The 23,212-nt window shown below is 46.3% G+C and overlaps 1 protein-coding gene across 5 annotated transcripts in view; it reads right to left on the reverse strand.

Moving 5' to 3' along the window:
- Nucleotides 1–23,212, reverse strand: part of LOC144817744 (uncharacterized) — a 163,114-nt gene that overhangs the window by 114,655 nt on the left and 25,247 nt on the right. For 4 of the 5 annotated variants that reach the window (XM_078674527.1, XM_078674526.1, XM_078674525.1 and 1 more), the window contains exons 2-4: nucleotides 12,072–15,389; nucleotides 7,720–7,781; nucleotides 7,070–7,108 (exon numbers count right to left, since the gene is read on the reverse strand). In XM_078674527.1, the coding sequence (XP_078530653.1) occupies nucleotides 7,070–7,108; nucleotides 7,720–7,781; nucleotides 12,072–15,233 (3,263 nt within the window). In that variant the 5' untranslated portion in view covers nucleotides 15,234–15,389. The remainder of the gene's footprint in view (nucleotides 1–7,069; nucleotides 7,109–7,719; nucleotides 7,782–12,071; nucleotides 15,390–23,212) is intronic. The other variant, XM_078674528.1, reaches the window with a different exon arrangement.

The following is a 23,212-nucleotide window of genomic DNA, read 5'->3' on the forward strand; positions in this document are numbered from 1 at the left end:
TGGGGAGTGGGTATCCCCCTGTCCCAAAATTCCTAAATCCACCAAACACAAGATGATGGAATTTGCAGCTTAGCGTTCACATCAACCTGGTCACCTCAGGTATCTCCAGCCTGGCAGTGCAAAACGCATAGCTAGTTTTCCTGCCTTTCCTGGTGCCAGATGAACCCATCCAGGACAAGGCGCTGGAATGGATCATCTCCTTCCTCGACGGCAGAACACAGAGAGTCCGCCTACCACCGTACAAGTCAGAGGCCTCCGACGTCATCTGCGGCGTCCCCCAAGGATCATCTCTGAGCCCCACCCTCTTCAACGTCTACATGAGTCCCCTCGCGGCCATCGTACGCAAACACAACCTCAGCATAATCTCCTACGCTGACGACACCCAGCTGATCCTCTCCCTGACCCACGACCCCGCCGCCGCCAGAGCCAACCTGCACGAAGGGATGAAAGAGGTAGCCGAGTGGATGACGACCAGCCGCCTGAAGCTGAACTCGGACAAGACGGAGGTTCTCATCCTGGGCTCCTCACCCTCCGCCTGGGACGACTCCTGGGGGCCTCCCGCCCTGGGCACCGCACCCAAACCGACAGACCATGCACGAAACCTGGGCTTCATCCTGGACTCCTCCCTCTCCATGACCAGGCAAGTCAACGCCGTCTCCTCGTCGTGCTTCAACATCCTACGCATGCTACGGAAGATCTTCTGGTGGATCCCCACCGAGACCAGGAAGACCGTCACCCAGGCCCTCGTCACCAGCCGACTGGACTACGGCAACGCCCTCTACGCCGGTACCACAGCCAAGCTCCAGAAGAGACTCCAGCGGATCCAGAACGCCTCAGCCAGACTCATCCTCGACATCCCACGAACCAGCCACATCTCCGGACATCTGAGAGACCTTCACTGGCTCCCCGTCAACAAAAGAATCACCTTCCGCCTCCTCACCCACGCACACAAAGCCCTACACGACCAAGGCCCGAGCTACCTCAACAGCCGAGTCAACTTCTACGCTCCCAAACGCCACCTCCGATCAGCCAACCACGCCCTCGCCGCCATCCCCCGCATCCGAAGAGCGACTACGGGAGGAAGGTCCTTCTCCTACCTGGCCGCCAAGACCTGGAACTCCCTCCCGACCGACCTGCGCCTGACCCAAGACCACCTCTCCTTCAGGAAGAAGCTGAAGACCTGGCTGTTCGAGCAGTAGCGGCACCCCCCCCCCAGCGCCTTGAGACCCTACGGGTATGTAGCGCGCTCTATAAGTGCCACTGATTGATTGATTGATTGATGGCAGTGGGTGGCATTTCTCCATTTTGGGAAAGCCTTGGGTGACATATCAAAGGCAGCAGAGACCTTTGAAGCCTCCTGCCTTCATATGCTGATTAACCGGCCTTGATGGAAGTGAAGGTGATAACACTGCTCTCCAGAGCAGGAATTGTTTCTGAACTCCTGGAAGCGTGGGCTGAACCCCCTGGGGGTCAAAAATGTGTCTTGTGGCGGAAGGCTGGACGGGACCAGTCAACAAGCACACTAGACGGCAGGTAGATGTCATGAGGAACCTACAGGTAATCATCTGGGTGCATGTATTAATATATCCATAACCAGAGTCGGTGCAGGTTTATTAATATGAGAAGTTTGATACCAACCACCTTAGGTTTCAGTGATGCCATTATGTAGCAGGGTAACTCGTTTTAACCAGTGCCCAGTTCATACCTTAAGATGGCTTCCCTACTCACCTGCAATATCTAGAAATTGAACTAGAAATCACAGGGGAATATCTGCTTCTGGAGATATGTCCTCACATAAAATATAATGCATCCTGCCTTAGGGCTCACAACTCTGCTGTGTGGTAACTTAAATATATTAGATGCAGTGAATTTGGCATCACACACAGGAGTGTGTCATATCATGTTTTCACTCATGGTTTGCACATTGTCAAGCATCATGCAATAGCAGTCTGTATGGGTCACTTAGGGTGGCATCAGGTATGCTTCAGCCCTTAGGGACTCTCTTTAACACCCATGCCCTAAGTACCTATGGTACCATTTCACTAGGGACTCACAGGGGTGTTACAAGTCTTTAGCCAATTTTAGAACAATTACACTTCCCCCTTGTTTTAGGGAAGGAGCACTGGCACTCAAGGTGGATTAGCAGGCCTCTGTGCACTGTCAGTCAAAATTCAGGATCTAGTAGCTAAAAAGGGGGCGAAAGGTTGGGGGACAACTGCCACAAAGCCCAGTTTTCTACAGATTCTACCAAACAGATAATCTAGTAAAAAATTATGTTGATTTTTGCTTAAGAGTAATACATTGCAGCCAGAGTCACTTTTTACATGACATAAGGCGGCATGACTGGTTAGTAGCAACAGGGCCTTGATTCCCCAATGCCATACAACAGAAAACAGAGAAGCCGCAGCAGATTGGATTATTGGAGATAATGAGGTGGGGCATGGCAGTGGACAGGTTGAGCCACCGTATTAACATGCAGCAGGACGGTACCCTAGGCATGGAAACACATTTTTATCAATCAATCAGTATGTTTATAGAGCGCACTACTCACCCGCAAGGGTTTCAAGGTGCTGGGGGGGGGAGTGGGGAGTAGGGGAGGGGGTTGCTGCTACTGCTCGAACAGCCAGGTCTTGAGGTGTCTCCTGAAGGTGAGAAGGTCTTGGGTCAGTCGGAGGTGGGTGGGGAGGGAGTTCCAAGTCTTGGTGGCGAGGTAGGAGAAAGATCTGCCGCCTGTTCTTCTGGTGCGTGGTACGGTGGCAAGGGCGAGGCTGGCTGAGCGGAGTTGGCGAGTCGGGGTGTAGAACGAGAGGCGTTTGTTGAGTTATTCGGGCCCAGCGTTGTGGAGCGCTCTGTGTGCGTGGGTGAGGAGCTTGAACGTGATCCTCTTGTTGACGGGGAGCCAGTGCAGGTCTCTCAGGTGGGTGGTGATGTGGCTGTGGATGTCCAGGATGAGGCGTGCGGAGGCATTCTGCATGCGTTGTAGTCTTTTCTGTAGCTTGGCCGTGGTCCCTGCATAGAGTGCGTTGCCATAGTCGAGCCGGCTTGTGACGAGGGCTTGGGTGACAGTCCTTGTTTCCGTGGGGATCCATTTGATGATCTTTCGTAGCATGCGGAGGGTGTTGCAGCAGGAGGAGGAGATGGCGTTGACTTGCTTGGTCATAGTGAACGATGAGTCCAGGACGACCCCAAGGTTGCGTGCGTGGTCGGTGGGAGCCGGTGCTGTGCCCAGGGTGCCGGGCCACCAGGAGTCGTTCCAGGCGGAGGGGGATGGTCCAAGGATGAGGACCTTCGTCTTGTCTGTGTTCAGTTTCAGACGACTGACATTCATCCATTCGGCGACGTCCCTCATTCCTTCTTGGAAGATGGATTTGGCGGTGACTGGGTCTTTGGTAAGGGAGAGGATCAGCTGGGACGAGGTACCAAGCCTCCCTCCCCAGTATGGGTAGGGGAAGCCTCAAAGGCATGCCGCCTTTGTGAGCTTCTCCAGACCACTTGCTGTACTCAGCAACTGGCCCCCACAGGTTCTGACCCCCATTCTGGCAGGAAGACAGGCGGGAAAACCTAAGTGAGGAAAGGGGGTGTGCCAGCCTCTGCCAACCCCACCTCACAGGTGGGAGAGGCGAGGTGAAGCACAACTCTGGGCTCCTGCCATCTTGAGGATGGGGAGCCCTACCCAATCAGAGACAAGCTCCTGCCTCCCTCCCACAGGAGAGTAGCAGGATAGGGAGGTGCACTCACCCCAGGGAAGGGACCCCCAGTCAAAACACATCAGCACTTTAGCAAAAAGTGGGGGCAACCATGCAAAAGGAGGACTCTTTCTTACATGATGTCTCGACGTTAAGCATTGTGTTGAAGCAAACTGAGACACACTCCTAGACGTCTACTGTCGCCGGGTTGACTTCAACAGAGGGCACTGGTCCGACATTGAAGATAGTCTTCTTGCACTGGTGAATGCTGATGATGGGCAGATGAACTTGCTGCGATTTGACAATCCGCTTCCAAGTTGTGCAAAGATTTTAGAGATCACGACGGTACGTGACTGTTAAACACAGAGCGGAATCAAGTCACTGTGTTCTGCGAGTGCCCCGGCTGGGGCCGCTGACTGGAAGCGCGGGGAGCTGGTAACAACAACAAACAAAGACACAGGGTAGAAATTCCTGCCGCCTCACAGCAGAAGAGCTTGAAAGGATTCTAAGAAGAGATAATCCTCCGCCCCCCAGACCCTTTTTGTGGCTACAAATTCGAACCACTAAAGGTTGGTGCTGCCACTGAAGTTATCCTGGTTGTGTCCTGAATAAAGGATTTGGTCCAGTAATAGAAACCCATACAGGCCAACCAATCACTAACGTTCAGAAAAATCACAAGAGCCCTGATGATAGTGTGGAAACTCCATGCCCAAACTTGAAACGCGTCGGCAATCCAGCAAGAGTTAATGATATACATTGATTGTGTATTATGAATTATACCTGCCTCACGCATTTTCTCTTGTATTGAATTGGCTCTTTCCATGTTTTTTGATTTGTCTGTATTTTTGATCTGTCTGTATCAAATTGTCTAGTGGTGATGTTTATAGTTTAGTATTGTATTGTTTATGGGATGTTACATTTGAAATTTTCTTCTCACAGAGTGTGTCAGTAGTTTTGTGTTAATGTAGTTTAGTATTATTTGTAAATAATTGTGTATGTTGTATTCTCCTGTTGCCATATGAAATATTTTTTGAAATAATCAGGTATAAAAGGTATAAATAAAGATACCGGACCAAATTTAACGTTTACGTTTATTTGATCCTGAAATAATATTTAAGTGATTGAGTGAGGGGGCACATTTTGTTGGTTTGCAATATATAGGGTCCAGCCCTCCCTCAGCCCCGCAAAGGACCTAACTCCTTTCTGTTCGCGATTTGACAAGTGGCATTTCAATACAGTCGATGGCGGTGGCAGCGTCAACGGGGAAACCCACAAAGCCATATTCTTTGCCGCTGGGTTCATTTTAGACGCTGGAGGCGGACAGATAGGGATCTTACTTCTAGAAGTCGATCTGGTTCTCCTTTAACTTGTTCCTTGATGGTGATCTTCCTCTGGAAGTAGCGGATTATTTGCTTCTCGGAGAGGTCATAAAGACAAATCCTCTCTCTCTCTCCTTGAGAGTGCGCGTGGAAAGATTTTTGCAGTGTTAGCAGGTCTCAGGAGAATGTGTCTCAGGGAGACAGAGAACAGAGAGTTAGAATCTGTTTTTGCCTTCTTTTTGTCGCAAGAGGGGCAAGGATCAAAAAGAGAAGGCATATTTTGACAGAAATAAATACAAAATTCTGTCAAAAAATGGTAGCTCCTTACTTCAACAGTTGAAAAACAGCGTGAACAGGAACTAAACCAGTTTTAGAGATAACTTTTCGTTAAAAAGCCCATAAAACTGAGAGCTGAAAACTCCAGGGTCCTGACTGCTGGAGCCGGAAAGAACTGACCTAAATGTCACCCCTTGGGCATGATGGGACAAATAATATATATGTGTGTATATATACATTTTTCTTGTATTGTAATTGCATTTATACAAATATATTTTTAATGTACTCAGGGGTCCCCGTGCATGGGCGGGAATATTCAGTGTTTAGAACTATTGAGGATCCCCTGGAAGAGAAATATAGTGATCAGTCGGCATGAGGAGGACTCGTGGAGGGGGATATCTTTGCCGCCCATTACTGCCCATGGCTTACAAAATGGGGGGAGGGGGGGGGGGGGAGTCATAGTGGTCATAGTGGTCAGTTATGTGACAGAGCACCAATGATGTTTGGAACTTGCATAGATCACAGTGGATTCTCAGTAACTCTTTGTATTTTTCAAAGTTATGATATAAATGACAATAAAATGTCTTTAGGAAAAAAAAAAAGACTGAGCGAAACGAGCAAAATTGTTTTTCAGTTAAGAATTTTAAAAAAAAAAGAAATTTAAGATAAAAACCTCACCATGTGGTCTCATATCCTTCACCTACAAGCTGGAAAAAAGAACTGGGTCAGAGAAGCAACTGCTAGAACACAGTGTTCTGAGAAGGAGTGCTATCGGTTTCCTTTTTCTCTCTCTCTCTGTTACATGTAAGCCTGCAGACTGCATTTTAAAGTATGTATGTTCTCTGCTCTAGGGGTTTTATCTTTTTTTCTGCACATTAAAGATGCAATGTAGTTCTTTGAACATAGTTTGAAGAGTTCTTTGACTATTTTTTAGGCTTCCAGTAAGCAGATGTGTGTAGGAGTTCACGGACAAAATGCATTCTTTGGTGCAGTTTCCATGGAGGTGAACTAAATTAAATATAAAGGTGTTCCAGAGGCTACGCACCATGTTTTATTCCTACATACAGAAGCATAACCTCTGATAAAGCAGAGTAAATCACAATATTTGAACTCTGCAGCAGTGGTATATCTTCAACAAGTAGCCATTAGAACATTTGCACAGGAATATTCGAGGCATCCTTGTAAACATTCTACATGTATTTACACCAATACAATACACCTCTTAGCCCCATTCGCACTGAATTGACAAATTAACATTCTGATCATAATATAATGCTTGTAACTGGAAAAGGGTGCAGTGGAGAAAAGGTAGGAAGCACGATTTTTAAACAGCTTCACATGCTTAAGTTCTATACTGGGCAGTGTCCCGTTTATAAAGCGAATCAGATGTGCACAGAGAAACTTTGAGGAATTACAAGTTTAGACAAAAGTTAATATGTTTGGAAATAGGGTTTTAGGATGGTGACAAAAAAGGTAAAAGGAGAGAGAAACATTGGGAAGGAAGAATTGATGAAAAGTAACATATGCATGGACATGTTATAGAAATAGGAACTGGTCAGAGCAGAATGGTGGGGTGTAGAAGATGTGACTACAATGTAAACTGCAGAGGAGTGGAGAGAAAAACAAACAACTATCTTAGCACAAGCATCGTATGAATAGCCTGGAAATATACATCCACAGCTCATTAATTGCAAAGTACCAAATACCACTCAAGATTCTAGACATTCAATTTTCCAATTTTTTACAAAGAGTTCCTTTTGCATTTACCAAAATAAAAAACATTCTTACCTCAACATTGCAGACACGTCTTTGAACGAGTCAGGAAATCTGTTAAAATACACAATTACTCAATTTTAACAAACAATTCAGGATTCTTTAAAATAAATACAGCATCTGCTTGCCTGTTAGAAAATTGATACAATTTTAAAACTGCAACACCATTTGTTAATGTGAATACACATATCATTAACCAGAACAGATTTTCAGATCACAGCTCAGACTTGCATACAATAATGGCAAAGTAAAAAAATGCAAAACTGTCTAAGTCCAAAGGGATCTGGTATAAATTAAAGTGCACCAGACAGGAAAATTAAGCAAACAGATCTGCCATGTAAACGGAAGTCTGTAAAACTTGCCTTGAGAACTCAGGTCTAATATAGACGTATGTATGCCAGAATTATACAAACTAAGAAACAGACCAGCAATTAAAAAATGTATTATGTAATGATAAAAAAAATAAAACACTACAGTTAGCCACTCCCAAAACAGGGTAGCCTTTGAAAATGGAGAAGCAAACAGTTATCGGCTTTTTTGTGAAAGACAAAATAAGCAGACTAATACAGATGAAAACAGAAAACTAATGAAGACGCACAAAAGACATAAGGACAAAGCTGCTAAAATTGAACACGAATTTTAAAATTATTAAAATATTTCCTTACCTTTCCCGTATCACCCGACATTTGTTTAGGTGATTTCTACTGTTCTGGTGATTAACCCAATCCTAATCAGAAAGGAAAAAAGGATAGCTTTCATTGAATTGATTGTGTACTATGTACCAACATTATAATACATATATTAAAATACATCTGTGTGTAATATGCTATTCATTGCCATTAAGTGTGGGGGAGGCATGACTCTAGAGTTTTTAGCAGCTTCCCTACCCAAACTTAGCACCCATATAAGATATTGGTTCATTTGCAAGGGTTTTTAAATAGCAGAAACACATTGCTGTGGGCTTGGTGTATTGATTTGTTTTAACATGACTTAGTCAGTTAAGGTTACAATTCATTGCTATGCCCAACAAAAAAATATTTCTACCTCAGTCGACTTATTACTTTTAGGGTGCCAACTGTACAAAAACAAATTTTCCAAAACACAATTACTGATTTTTACCAATTAACATGAAGGACATTTACATCAGTGTACTTCTTAGTGTGGTCAGTAAGCCTGTTCCGGCCCTTTGAGGGTTGTGCAAGAAGGGCCATGTCATCGGCGCATTAAAAAAACAATCGTACTCATGAACCATGGAAGATCAGTTGGATAACTATTAATAAGCATTGGGAAAGGTTCGTGGCCAAGCAAGATGTCTGACAGGACTCGCTCCGGAGCGGCTTGCCCTGCAAAATCCCGTCTAATCCTGCACCCATACTGCTACAACAGCCTGGGAACTTAAACCCCCCTCTACTCCCACCCCCAAGTGGGGGAAATATCGCTGAAATGGAGGGGCCGCTCTGCTGTCCTGGCGAGACCCCTGGAGTGAGGCGAGAGTGGACAGCACCGAGGAACGACTGCGCGGCCTACAACAAGGTTGGCTAGGATCGGTGTAGCGTCTGACGCGCAGTTGCCAGGCCCCATAACTCTTGCGCCGGCTCCGTCAGAATCTGTCTGTTGGGGATTCAGCAGCAGCTTGCCAGCCTGATGAAGTGCAGGCCTCCTGGCAAGCTAAAGGAGAAAGGGCGCGCTGTCAGGCTTGTCTAGTGCCAGTGCCCACTAGCGTCGATGACGCACTAGTGTCAAGGATGCGGGCTGGCATGCAGCGGCTGGAGGGCAGGTTGCTGCCCTCAGAGACTGCCTGGGGGCACCATCGGCTCTTCAGCCTCAACTGGGGCCTGGTTACAAACTGAGACCAGAGTTCCACGTCGGTGCCCCATGGTCTGCAGTCAGCTTTCGGTGGTGGGGCCCCCTTGCCGAGCCAGCGGTAAGCTCTGTCCTAGAGGAGAGGGGCGGACTTGAAATCCAGTGGCTTGCACTAGGCTGGCCTGTGCTGGGGGCCCCAGAAAGCTCTTACAGGGTCCTCCTCCTTAGATGCACACGAGCTGACGGAAGCCCCCTCCAAGACTATTTTCGGTAGCAAAAGGAGGACCTTCGTATTTTGAACCGGCAATGCCATGGGCCTCTCTGGCCAACTTGGGCCTTGGCAGCTATCTGCGGCGGAAAAATAATCAGAGGTGAGGTGCATGGAAGGGGGCCTCGAGGTGAACTGTGCCCACTTTGTACCATCTGTGCTGCCCTGGATCCCGCAGCTGGGGTTGTGAGGTGTCCCCGGGCAGATAGGGGGTTGATCCTCCAATCCGATGGTTAGACCAGAGCAATTTGCCACTCTGCCAAAATCACTGGTAGTCCAGAGAGCTTTTCTGCTGGTGGCAGTACAGCACTGTGACAGGGCTGGCTTGAGAGGCAGCAGAGACTTAGCCACATGCTTATGTTCTGGGGCTTCAGAACTGAGAGGCATGGAACTGGTTCTAGATGGTGGCCTCTGTCTGTGAAGACCTCTCTGCAGCTCGACCTTTTTCAGCTAGGGTGTTCAAGTTCCACTCTGATGGGGAAGGGAAAGACGCCTGGCCCCACTAGGAGAATATTTTTGACCAATATGCCACCCTCACTCCGGTCACTCCGCAGCAGACACTGCACGAGAGCTCATAAGGAGATGCGGACAGTGCTGGATCCCCGAAGAAGCCCTCCTGGGCTGACATTCAGGCAGTGATCAAAGGATCGTCTGTGGCACTGAGGGGACGATTAAGCCAGTTACTTTAGAGGTGAATCTTCTACACACTGACCTGTGGAAAGTGTCTGAAACGGTCCACATGGCGGAGGGCTCCATTGTTGATCTAGAGTCAGAAGTAGTCTCCCTGAAACAACAGGTGTAAGAAGCTGGCTCTGAATATACTTACCAAAGTAAGTTATAGTGTGCAGAGTCCAGTGGATCCACAAAGGCTTGCAAAGGTAAAATTAGAAAATTCCTTAATGTCTATTTGGGGTAGTGTGGGCAAGTAGGTTTTGGTGTTGCTCTGGTTGCCGTGTAAATATAGAAATATGTCTTTCGTGTTAGATCACTGGTATCCGATTATTCAGAAGTAACAATCCCCTCACCTTAAACTCCTGTAATTCTGAATTGATGCCGGAGTTAAAGAAAACAGCTTTATCTTGGGAAAATGAGAGTTCACCTCTGTTGGAGGATATGTATGAAAAAGGAAAGACAAAAGAGACGATCGTCCTGGCATTCACTAAGAAAAGAAATCGGTTCTAGAAACCTAACTTTCACTGAGGAGCTCAACAAAAAGGGAACTACAAGAGTACTTTCCTTATTGAACAAACGGCTTTGTTTGATGGATTTCATTGGGTCTTATATATAGATGGGAGGATGATTTTGGTTTCCTGATTCGCAGGGTTAATCATTATATGGACGTGGGGGGTTAAGATCGCCATGTGTAAAATGCATCTACAATTAAAATCCATTAGCATGTGACCCCTGGATGCCTAAAAGTGTGTGGCCAGAAGGATGTTGGCACATGTGGTGGCCTTGAGATCAAGACATTTTGGAATAATTTTTTCAGGTTAGAGATGAAAACACAACCATTTAAACTGACCCTCTTCTGCTACACCGGGAACGAAAAGGAATATCTATTTAAGCTTTGGGTAAGTCAACTAGCGACGCTTATGTTACTTAGCCGGAAACTAACCCCAGCACAAGCATGGAAGTCTTCTGGCCCCACCAACTCCCACTAATGCAACTATAGTGGGCTACATTGAGGCGATGATAGAGATGGCTATCCACTGAGATCCATGACAAAACTACAAAATGTGTACTTTTTTCAGCTTTTGTAAAGAGTGGGCTCAGAGACATTAGATAAGAACAATCTCAATCTGAGGGGGTACAAACAATGCACCTATCTGGGGCAGCATTCTCACATGACTTGGCAATATATAGAATAATAAAAGTGTTATTTTCAGTTTGCACCTGATTTGTTCTGTGAGTAATTCAAAATCAATTAGGTCTATGTTCCTTTTCTTTCCTTCTTTTTTATATTTCCCTGTTCATTTTTTTCAATCCTTTTCCTTATTTCCTACTTTCCTTACGTCAAAATCTGAACAATTAAAGTTGGTATTCAAGTAAGGGACAATTAGATGAAGCAGGACCTGAAGAAAAATACTATGTTACTGCTACATGCCACCAACAAGAACATCTAAACAATTAAGCTTCTGGTAATAACTACTGACACTTTATGTTGAGCTTTCTCTTGGTAACTAATGAAAACAGCCCCCTCAATGCGGATGTGAGACAGCAAGGAGTCATCTCCTCTTATCACTCAGTGGCCCACAAGTTCTAATCAAAGTCACTAGGTTGCCCATTTTGTGTTAAAAAAAAGTGATTCTCCCTCATTCATTCCCCAATATATAATGTTACATTTTAATCTTCCCTGTTGCAATAACTAGGAAACTAAATAAACACTAAGGATATTAGTTTTTCATTCTCCATTACCAAACAGCCCACACACAATTCGAGAATAATGAAGCCATGAAGTAAAAATCCAACAAAATTCTTGTTTTCTTCACAGAACTCTTCTACAATAAACAAGTGTAGCACAAGGAAATCACAGTTTTGGAGAGGAAAAATAAAAACTCTCCGCATCGGAATAACGGACAATGTTCTGAGCTCCAGTTCATCAGTGGGCATGAATCAGAATATGCATCTAAGTATCACGGGAGGAAGACCTCAAAAACATTTTTGCGGATGGTAGCCATAGAAACAGGAAGAAACAGAAAACTACTGTGGAAAACAGACACCAAAGTTCCTGATGCTACTTAAAACTGCTCAGTTTGTCACCAGCATGAACTCCAATTAAATACAGTACAAACAAGTAGACAATTTAAAATCCCCTGACCACATGGACCCGGTGGGAACCTATTATTTTCAGGTTAAGAACAATTTTCGAAGTATATGCACTGCTGTATATTGTTTAATTGATCAAAACAATGAATACCAACATGATTTGAAAAAAAAACCACATACCTTAAAATGTCTTGATTCAACATTACACAGAGAACACGCATGAGGAAATATTCTTGGTATTGAAGCGTTGTAATCATATATCATAGACGTGGTGGGAGTCTCAATCTTCATCAGTTCCTCCACTGTTGACATATCTACTTCCATATCAAGATGCTGGGAATTAGGTAATTTCTTCACATGTGTCTGTGCAGGTCTCATCTCAAGATAAGGAACACTAGCCAGGTTACTCGGTAGTGACACAGTTATGTCTCCAAGAGGTGCTCCTGCCTTGCCTCCCAAAGGTGGAGCAGCTTTGCCTGACTGAGATACGCTACCACAGCCGCCTAGGGAGGCCTGGGCTCTGCCACTCAGGGAAGCCCCACCCTTGCCAGCTGCGGGCACCTGAATCACTGCAGACTTACTAGCCCCTGTCATGCTACCTCCAGGTGTCCCAGGCCCAGACATGGTCTCTGTGGGTTCTCCAGTCACCACTTTGCCACCAGCAGGCGTCCCCATCCCAGCTATGCCTCCAACAGCCGCCCCAGTCACAGTCATGCTTCCGGCAGCTGCCACAGCCTTGCTTCCGGGAGCCGCCACAGCCTTGCTTCCGGCAGCCGCCACAGCCTTGCCTCCGGCAGCCGCCACAGCCTTGCCTCCGGAAGCCGCCACAGCAACAGCCTTGCCCCCGGTGGCCGCCCCAGCCACAGCATGGCCCCCGGCAGCCGCCCCAGCCACAGCCATGCCCCCGGAGGCAGCCACAGCCTTTCCCACGTCAGCCGCCCCAGCCACAGCCTTGCCCACGGCAGCCGCCCCAGCCACAGCCTTGCCCACGGCAGCCGCACCAGCCACAGCCTTGCCCCCGGCAGCCGCACCAGCCACAGCCTTGCCCCCGGCAGCCGCACCAGCCACAGCCTTGCCCCCGGCAGCCGCACCAGTCACAGCCTTGGCCCCCCCAGCAGCCGCACCAGTCACAGCCTTGGCCCCCCCAGCAGCCGCACCAGTCACAGCCTTGGCCCCCCCAGCAGCCGCACCAGTCACAGCCTTGGCCCCCCCAGCAGCCACACCAGTCACAGCCTTGGCCCCCCCGGCAGCCACACCAGTCACAGCCTTGCCCCCGGCAGCCGCACCAGTCACAGCCTTGGCCCCGGCAGCCGCACCAGTCACAGCCTTGGCCCCGGCAGCCGCACCAGTCACAGCCTTGGCCCCGGCAGCCACACCAGTTACAGCCTTGGCCCCGGCAGCCGCACCAGTTACAGCCTTGGCCCCGGCAGCCGCACCAGTCACAGCCTTGGCCCCGGCAGCCGCACCAGTCACAGCCTTGGCGCCGGCAGCTGCACCAGTCACAGCCTTGGCCCCAGCAGCCGCTCCAGTCACAGCCTTGCCCCCAGCAGCCGTTCCAGTCACAGCCTTGCCCCCAGCAGCCGTTCCAGTCACAGCCTTGCCCCCAGCAGCCGTTCCAGTCACAGCCTTGCCCCCAGCAGCTGCTCCAGTCACAGCCTTGCCCCCAATAGCTGCTCCAGTCACAGCCTTGACCCCTGTGGAAGGTGTAGTTTGGCCACCTGCAGCAGCCCCAGCCTTGGGACTTGCAGCTGCCCCAGCCTTGGGACCCGTAGCCACCCCAGCCTTGGGACCCAATGGCTTCTCAGTCTGTGAAGGTGGCCCAGCCATGCCCCTAGAAGTTTGTGCAGCATTGGCAAAGTGCCGAACTGAATTTGGTGTGTTTATTCGGTCTATACCACCCTGGTGTACAGTAGGAGGGAATGACTTTTTCATGGCCACATTAAATTGGTCAACCATAAATGAACTGCGACTATCTGTCCTGCCTGGCGGATGATCAATGGACAGTTTTGTGGAATTTGAATCATTTACATTTCGGACATTTGCATAGGGCATATTAGGATCATCCAGTTGGTATCTACGCAGCTTACTTCTATATACAGAGTATTGATCAATACCTTCACTGTTCATACTATCCATATTCACATTGGACTGATAATTTAAGGGTGAAGTAGAATGTTTTTCCAGATCGACTTTATTGTGGTCCTCGCTTATTCCCTTGTCTGATTCTTCGTTGCACGTATCTTTCTTAGGAAGTGTGTAATCATCCCACTTCTTCTGAAACTCTTCAATTAATGGGGTTTTTCCACTACCATCCGAGTTTGAACTTGGTACTGGAGCATTAGATTTGCGCAGTCGAATATTCTTTAAAATTACTGGCATGTTCTCAGGAGTAAGCATTTCATCAGGGTAGCTGGCCAGCTCTTTGAGATCTTCACTGGTCAATCCAAAGCTAGCCAGGATACTTGTAGCACTCTCCAATGAAAAATCGCCATCATCAGTTTTCACTGATGTGTTTGTCTTGCTTTCCCAAGCACTTGGAGTAGTGTTTGTTTCAAGTCCCAATTGACGAGAGTCTGGAAAATGTATGGGAGTTTTTTTAAACCTTTGATCAGCAATATACTGAGACAATGAAGCAGGTACGTTAAGTGTGCTGTATTGTCCCACATTTCGACTGAACTCTGAGCCCGCATAATGAGATTGAAATCTCTGACCACTACCCATTCTGTCTTGGACATGCAAACCAGTTCCTTGAAAAGTACCTCGATCACTCAATGCTCCTGACGATGTGCCAAGAAAGGGTACAGCTGGGTTAATAGCTGGCTGGTTTATATGGGGTTGAGTTAAGTCACGCTGGATCCCTTCATAACTGTTTAGGTCACGGTGGCTCATTCCAAGATTACCCATGTCACGCTGGCCCATGCTACGCTGACTCAAGAGAGGTGGAACTGAATCACGCTGACCCAGCATTGGCGGGATCCTATCACGCTGGGCCATGAACGAGTGAAGCCTTTCATGCTGTCCCATATGAGGTGGGTGCCTTTCATGCTGACCCACAAGAGAAGGGCCGATATCACGTCTGCCAAAAAAAGATGAACCCATGTCACGCTGGTCTATGTTTGGTTGGTTCATGTCGCGTTTATTAAAAGATGAGACAAAATCACCCGATCCCTTTCCCAGAAAGTGTCTGTCCTGCTGGTTCATACTGGGGTAGTTTGTGCCAGACTCCTTACTACTAAACTGGTTAGATCCAAACTCCCTGGTGCCATATTGGTTCATCTCTGGATTGTTTGGTGGTCTTAGTCTTTGAGCAGGAAAATCACGTTGAGACATTTGATGTGTCATTGGAATGTTGAGCAAGAGAACATCTAAGGAGTTGTTCTGTGTAAACAACCAATGCCAGCAAACAGGCAATGATGAATGCTGCAGAATAGGACAGGGGATGCACTTCTCAGTTGCAACGTTTCACTGAATTCACAAACTGTGGACAATGTTTTAATCCTGAAGATAAAAACAAACAGAAAACAGAATGTCAGCCGTCAACAGTGCACACTTTGGTACAATACTTGAACTCCTCACCTGCAGCTACTTGAGAGACGCCCAATACTGACTTGTGATAGTAACCCAGTTGCGGAACAGCGCCCTAACACAAATGTATCACTTTTCGCTAGGTACATTCCTCCCACTAAAGACAGAGCCTATTTCAACTCAGTTGATGACAGAACAAGTCTATAACCACCAGCGCCATTGGGGAGGACAACCCACACATTTAACAGACTCTAGCAGTCTTTAACAGAGCCATAAACTGCTTCTCCCACCTTCGCTGTCTTACATGCTCAATGTTGGAGTCGTATATTCCCCTATAAAATTACACACAAATATCAAAAGCTCTAATCCCCATTACTTTCAATACTGTTTTCTATGGTTACATCAAGAGAGGTGGGAAACTTGAAAATTAAGTAGGCAAAGAAAGAAAGGAAGCAAAGAGAAACAAGCATCTGCAATGCAACGGTCTCGACTTTAGTTAAGCTTAAGCAATTCTGTTTGAAATTAGGTCGCTTTTAGCTTTGCGTTTATTAGTGGGTTTTTTTAACGTTTATGTACATACCATGCGTATTAATATGTATGCATGCATTAATATTGGTATTTATATAGACATGCAGTTCTTTATATGTTTTTATATATATATATATATATATATATATGCACAAACATATATATATATATATATATATATATATATATATATATATACACACACACACACACATACACACACATATATATGCATGTTCTGTACATGAAAGTTTTACAAACACTAATAAAAGTAAAGCTAAAAAGCCACCTGATTACAAACAAAATTGCTTTAAGTGTAATAAAGATGAGACCTATTGCATTTTTTATGTTTTTTCACTAGTGCCTTTAGGCAAAGAGTTAAAGGTTGGAGCAAGGTCACACTGTTTTTTCAGTGTGAGTAGTAGAGAGTGATTAGTAGAAAGGGATAAGAGAGTTAGTAGTACTGAGTAGTAGAGAGTGAGTAGAGAGTAGTAGAGAGTGAGAAGACTGATGAATAGGGGGGGTGGATGAATGGTGGGTGGGTGGATGGATGTAGGTGCCAAAAGGTGGATGAACAGGCGGCCATGGCACGGGCATGGCATTAACTATGATGACGTATGGGGACGTTTTGGGGTAATCCCGTGGTTTAAGGGGCATGTTATTTTGTTGTTTTTTTTGCCAATAATTTAGTAAATCCTTAACCATTCTTTTAAGTTTCTCTTAAACTTTCTCGGACCGCTGGTGGCAATTTATATATTTTGTGCCCCGTGTTCTTTTGTAATGGGCATTCTATGTGAAATGTGAACTGATGTTTTTGGACCGCTTTGGGCCTCGCGGCCCTGTTTTAATTTTTATGAATGGGGGCCGGAAGCTGCCCTGCTGCGCCACAGGCAGTGGATGTGTTTTTATGAATGGAGGACAGCTGAATAAACTGCAGTGCGCATTGCCCCCCTTCCCGTATCTCCTGGGAAGGGGGATGAGATCCAAGTTGCAATAAAGAGGGGGAGGGCTGGCGATCGAGTAAGATGGGGAGGAAACGTAACAGGGAGGAAGAAGAGCAAAGGCGAGGAGGGAAGAAGAAGAGGATGATGAGAGAGAGAAGAGGAAGGCAGGGATTGCGAGGCAATTTTGGGTTCGAATAAAGAGGGCAGGGATGCGTGAGAGGAAGTGGGCGACACCTTCGAGTGAGCGGAGCAGGCATGTGAGGAGAGAATGGTGGTGGGGAAGGTGGCAGTGGTTTAGAGGTGAGAGGTTGTGCGGAGTTGTAAGTGTCACTTTTGAGGACTACAGGGGTTCGAGACCTAAAAACAGAGATACGCCTCTCTTTGTAGGTATGGACGCAAACAAGCGCTCGCCATGACAGCCTTTTTTCTTTTAGCCCCGTCCCTTTCGGACTGGCTTCCTTGACTTCCTGCTAACGTAAAAGGTTTCTTATCTTCTTTATGGGGCCATCTGTTTCGCCCCATAAAGAAGATAAGAAACCTTTTACCATAGCAGTAAGTCAAGGAAGCCAGTCTGAAAGGGACGGGGCTAAAAGAGAAAGAAGTACGTCACTGGGACCTCTTTTCCAATGGCTGGCCACCGTTTAGCATGAACGGTGACGCCAGCCAATGGAAAAGAGGGGCGGGGCTTTACCTCGCTAGCAAAACGTACTCAGGATCATTAACTCTCGCCAGTTCGACAGCACATGTGCGCAGCCATAGAAGGCCGAGACCTAAAAAGGATGTCTGCATTAGAAGGTGCTCGAGAATATGCTCTTGCAGGCAGTGTTCACAATACAAGCACGACAGGCGAGGCAGTGATAGAGGAGAAACGCTGATTGGTTAATTCATAGGGCGGCATTTTCCACTAAAATGAACATCCCAAAAGCTGAGAAACATATATAAACAAGCATTTGCAATGCAATAGGTCTCGTACTTTTGAGAGTTTGAGCTATTGGCATTGTAAATGACAATGCCTTTTATTTATGTGTTTCGAAAACCTACAACAGGTGCGTAAACATACACTTTGCACTTATAGCGGTTGCTTACGAGAAGCAAGGCTGACCGTAGCTGCGCCTCTTTTACTGCCAGCCTTGCTTCTCGTAAGCAAGGATTATAAATACAAAGTGGGTTTTGTTATGCACCACTTGTAGGTTTTCAAAACATATAAAAAGGTATTGTTATTTACGATGTCACTAGTTCAAACTCTCACAAATGCGAGACCTATTGCATTGCAAATGCTTGTTATTTATTGCATCAGCAGAAACACCCTTAAATCTATTCTAATGTCCCTAGCATATGCATGGAAATGGATGCACAATATACCCTCACATCTTCTAGCAGCACCCCAGTGATACAACTTTAACTTGTAAATTATGAGGAAATCAATTACTTGTAAGCGTGGCAGAGCAAAGCTATGCCCACAATTAGTGATTCTGCACCACATTAAATAATACTACCTTTTGACCCTAGCAAGTTAAATATTTTGAAGCTAGATTCTTCCTCCAGTTGCATCTTCTAATCAATTTCGAACAGAAACACATTTTTCTGTTGCCAGTGTTCTTCATATTACCCCACCAGGCAATATTTTTTAAGGAGTCATGCACTTAATGAATTGGTTTTGTTAAGTAAGAAGTGATCAGCGGGCTTGGGTGATAGTATTGTGGCTAAGAAACTACTCAGATTATTTTTCTTTATGCATCCTGCACTTAAGCCTGACAACTGAAGTCTGGAACTTGTCCAGACACTAATTAGAGGATAGCCCGATATGTCACAAAGGTCATAGAGGTGGGTTCTTAGGATTAGTTTTACATATAGTTAATATTCAGAGAAAATGCAGATTTACTTTGTATTAAGGCATGCATCCTGACCTACATCAGTACAAGACATGTAGTCAATAGAATTAATCACGTGTTATGTTTATTGCCATCTATTTTTCAGGAGAACATGTACTATGTATTTTTATTGATCTGATATGTCTGACTTGACTACACTGCTGGGCAATAAGTCCCCTAAGGTGATGATGGCAACGCTATCATCGTAGGTGCTTGATTGATACTTTAAGATCTTTAGTGACATCACAAAAGGATGCCAACAAGGATGCCTTAGTCTGGGACACTTCCATGTCCTAATGCTATGTGGTTATCAAGTTATAGGTATATACACTCATGTTTGTAAGGGAGAAATAAAGTTGGTTAATAAAGTGGTATCATCCATTTCACCCCTCCTAATCTGCGCAGCATTCACCATACCATCACGTCCTTTAGCATTTATTTCAGAACTTTGGCCACTCTCCTCAGCAACGTCAATCTACGGCAATCTAACTCTCCTTCATGCAGGATATAAAAGAATCCTTGGTATTCCCTCAATATTCCCTTAACATTTCTGAATTTATGAAAGTATAACAGTTCTACCGAGACACCAAAAAGAATCACTTATGTGAATCGGAAACCCCTATCAACTTAATAACAAGTGGACGCAAGTCGTGCGTGAAATCTTCAGCAAGTGCTGGCATTTTAGCCAGCCAGCCAATCTTTGCTCTGTTATTATTTTAAGTTTCTTCTTTGACCACTAAATGTATGAACTTAAAAGTATGAGCAGAGAATGATTTTCATAAAATCGAAATATGGCTGAAGGTTGCACATTTGAAAAATGCTGCCACTAAGTAAGTTCCTAGAGGACAGGTGACCGCAGCAATGGGACACTACACACCCTGTCCAGACTTTGCATTAAACAAATGATTGCATTCTGGGAATCGGACTATTGGTACAAAATGGGTGAAGTAGTACCCCCTCCCCCCAATAAAACAATAACAATGTATATGAAGCGCGATTAATTAAAATAATTGTAAAGCAGTCTGGTAAAATCATTGCAAATTTTAAACAAGGCATTTGTGTCCCCAGTGAAATACGCTGTCTTGAATTTTAGTGAAGAAACAAACAAACTCGCCACCGCAGCCCGGCTTCAACAGGAAGCCAGGCAACCTTTGTTGGGACGGGGGAGGGGCCGGACAAATACAGGAAGCGGACGGGAGCCTACCCCGCGCTCCTGTGCCCGCCGGAAGATTTGCGTCTCAGCAAGCGGGGCTCCCGTGCTCATGGAGAGCCCCGCAGCCCCCGCCTGTTGACCAGAATGACCCACTGGCTGCTGAGGGACACTCGAGAAGAACCTGGTGAGTGGGGTGTGAGGGGGATGTGTGCGACGGCAGGGGTGGGAGGGGTTTTCTGTATATATGTGTGCGTGCATGGGCGCTCGTGTGTGTGTATCTGTGTCTGCGCATGCGTGTGTGGTGTTGGAGCTTCCCAGGAGACAGCAGCTGGCCACAGCGAGCGCGTTCGTGTGCGCGTGGCCCGCTCCGATCGCCTTCTCGGAGAGGAAATGCGCGCGGCCAGGTGCTGTCTCCTGGGAAGCAGAGTCGGTAACAATAGATCTCTGGCGAGACAGCGCTTCGCGCTGTAATCGCCACGAGACCTAAAAAAATTTGCTCCTTGTTGCATGGAGAGTTGGATAATTAGAGCCTGATGTTGTTTGTTTTCCAAATTGCAGGATAAAGACCTTCTATCTTGGCAACAAGTTTATAAGCATTTCAGAACAGACTTCAAATGTTCATTATTCTTACAACGGGTGCATCAGATTACAGCATTAGGAGCAAAACTGCACTGTAGCATGATCAGACTATCAAAAAGGGCAGGTGTGTGGGATGTATCATAGGAAACCACCACATATATTGAGGCTGTGAGTAGAAAGGTGCATGTAACCGTTTTATATCTACTATGCTGCTTTCTGCCAAACCTGAGGATTATGTGCAGGTAATTGTATCTAAGAAGGATCACAGATTAACGTTATTACAGCTTAGTAGAATCATACTGGAGAATTTAGGTACGTCTCCATATAGTAGTGTCTTTGTGTATATTAGACCAGACTACTGTCAAATTCTGTAAACTCCTTCAAAATAAATGTGTCTGTTGGAGTGAAGGGTCAGAGTCATTATGTCTGCAAACAGAGCTGTGAATTTGGGAGCAGTTTTGCAAATGCTGACAAAGTTACTAAAGCATCCTCACTGTTCAGCCTTTTTACAAAAGCAGTATCATTTATGCAGAAAACTTATAAGTGTACATGGGAAGTCCAACATGACTTACGTCCCCCCATACATTTTTAGGTCTCACCTAGCGAACCCAGCGCATGCGCTGCTTCACCGTGGCGAGTATATTGTTGTCAGTTTGGTGCTCGATGGGAGACAAACCATGTGTGCGCACGAACAGGCGATGTGCACGCGCATGGCGTCTCCTCTCTGGTGTCTCCTCTGAAAGGGGACCGGAGATAGCACGCATACGGACAGAAGATATGCCCTCCGTACGCGTGCACATCTCCTGTCCCCGCGTGAACACAGCGCGCGCATGGCGCTCTTTCACTTTCCCCTAGGCTTGGTACCTCTAGCCAAGATATGCAGCAATATTACTGACGTCTCCAGAGGGAGATTACGGGTCTCGTCAGTATAAATCAACAAAACAAATATTCACGGAGCAACAATTTCTGCACATATTGCTTTCCCTTTCAGGAGTACAGACCTTTATATTTGTTTGTCAGTATGAGACTACTAACGTTCGTGGAAAATAGGTTTCTATTCTAGTTTTCTAACCTACGGCGCTCTGTTCTCCTCTAGATCATAGCATTTGTGCTGTAGTATACCAGCTGTTAACTCTCCATGTAAACGTGTGTCTGCTTACAGACTTCACATGAGGCAAACACATGCCCTCCAGCGCTTTGTTTACTGTCTGGGAGGTAACTAGGTGAATCTGATCTATGGCACCATTTACTGTTCGTAGTGAATTATTCAAAAGCAAAGTGTTGGTGTGGAAGGGGGGGGGGGGTCTGGGGACACAGTGAGGAACAGCATATTATAGGGGCTCCAGAAGTGTACAGCAGCCGGTACTGTCCCTCTTGTTCCTTAGTATGCAACAGGCTGGACACTTTACGCAGGGTACCACCTAAAAATAATAAGGCGCCCCATACATTAGCAGAAATGGTCCGATTTCAAACGTTAAAAAATATATCCGCTTAAGTCAAGATTCAGTCTGAATGAGTATGATTTAGTGTCTGGTCGTTTTGTCTGCAAACAAAGCAAACCTACCTTTTTGGTTTTGGGGTGCTGTGGGAGTGCAGTGTGCTGTTCCTGCTACTCTGCAGAAAAGGGGGTGGTGATGAACAGAGTGTCTGAATTAAGCAGACCACTCTTACCCAGTCCAAAGATCAGGGCTTGATCCATCACCGTTATTTATCTCACTGCCCCATCCCAGCTCAGAACCTGGCTATATGCAAATTAGTCTGTCCCTGGCCCAGTGCATCATGGGAACAGGGCAGACCAAACTACCAAGCCCATTCTTCACCAGAAAGGAGACAAGCTACCGGGGACCGGTTTCTGGCATTTCAGCCTCTTCGGCCCGGCTTGCTTGAATCCTGATGGAGTAGTGAGAAAGGGACTCATGTCTGAGTATACCCTGCCACACCTATAGTGGCCAAAAACGATACAGAAAAGGGGGTGGTGATGAACAGAGTGTCTGAATTAAGCAGACCACTCTTACCCAGTCCAAAGATCAGGGCTTGATCCATCACCGTTATTTATCTCACTGCCCCATCCCAGCTCAGAACCTGGCTATATGCAAATTAGTCTGTCCCTGGCCCAGTGCATCATGGGAACAGGGCAGACCAAACTACCAAGCCAATTCTTCACCAGAAAGGAGACAAGCTACCGGGGACCGGTTTCTGGCATTTCAGCCTCTTCGGCCCGGCTTGCTTGAATCCTGATGGAGCAGTGAGAAAGGGACTCATGTCTGAGTATACCCTGCCACACCTATAGTGGCCAAAAACGATACTGCTGACTCACTGCTGAGGATCACACTCCCGGAGCAGCGCAGGGCATCTCCCCTGCCAGCATGTCCGCGCCCAGAAGATAAAGGGCTGCAGTAGTGTGTGGTGCTGAATACACCGGGAAAAATACAAATGGACAAAGGGGTTACATTTCTCCTCAGGCTCCAGGTCCTGTGAACTTAGAGTGACGTCACTGCTCTATTTCACTTTGCCCCCCCAAAAAAGTTTTAAACTGTTTAAAAGTGTTGTATGCTTGCAATGTTAAGAGCTTGCGGCGTGTGTAATTGTAATGTGAAACAAAGCAATATTCTTTTTTAGGGCTCGGACTCCTCCCCACTGTAAGTGGGGGAGGAGTTTCGAGATACTAATGTTAGTAGAAAAAAAAGAAGTATCTCCTAGGGCTTTGGCCGAGACAAATTC

This window comes from Lissotriton helveticus, chromosome 2_1, assembly GCF_964261635.1.
Source record: "Lissotriton helveticus chromosome 2_1, aLisHel1.1, whole genome shotgun sequence".
NCBI lineage: Eukaryota > Metazoa > Chordata > Amphibia > Caudata > Salamandridae > Lissotriton > Lissotriton helveticus.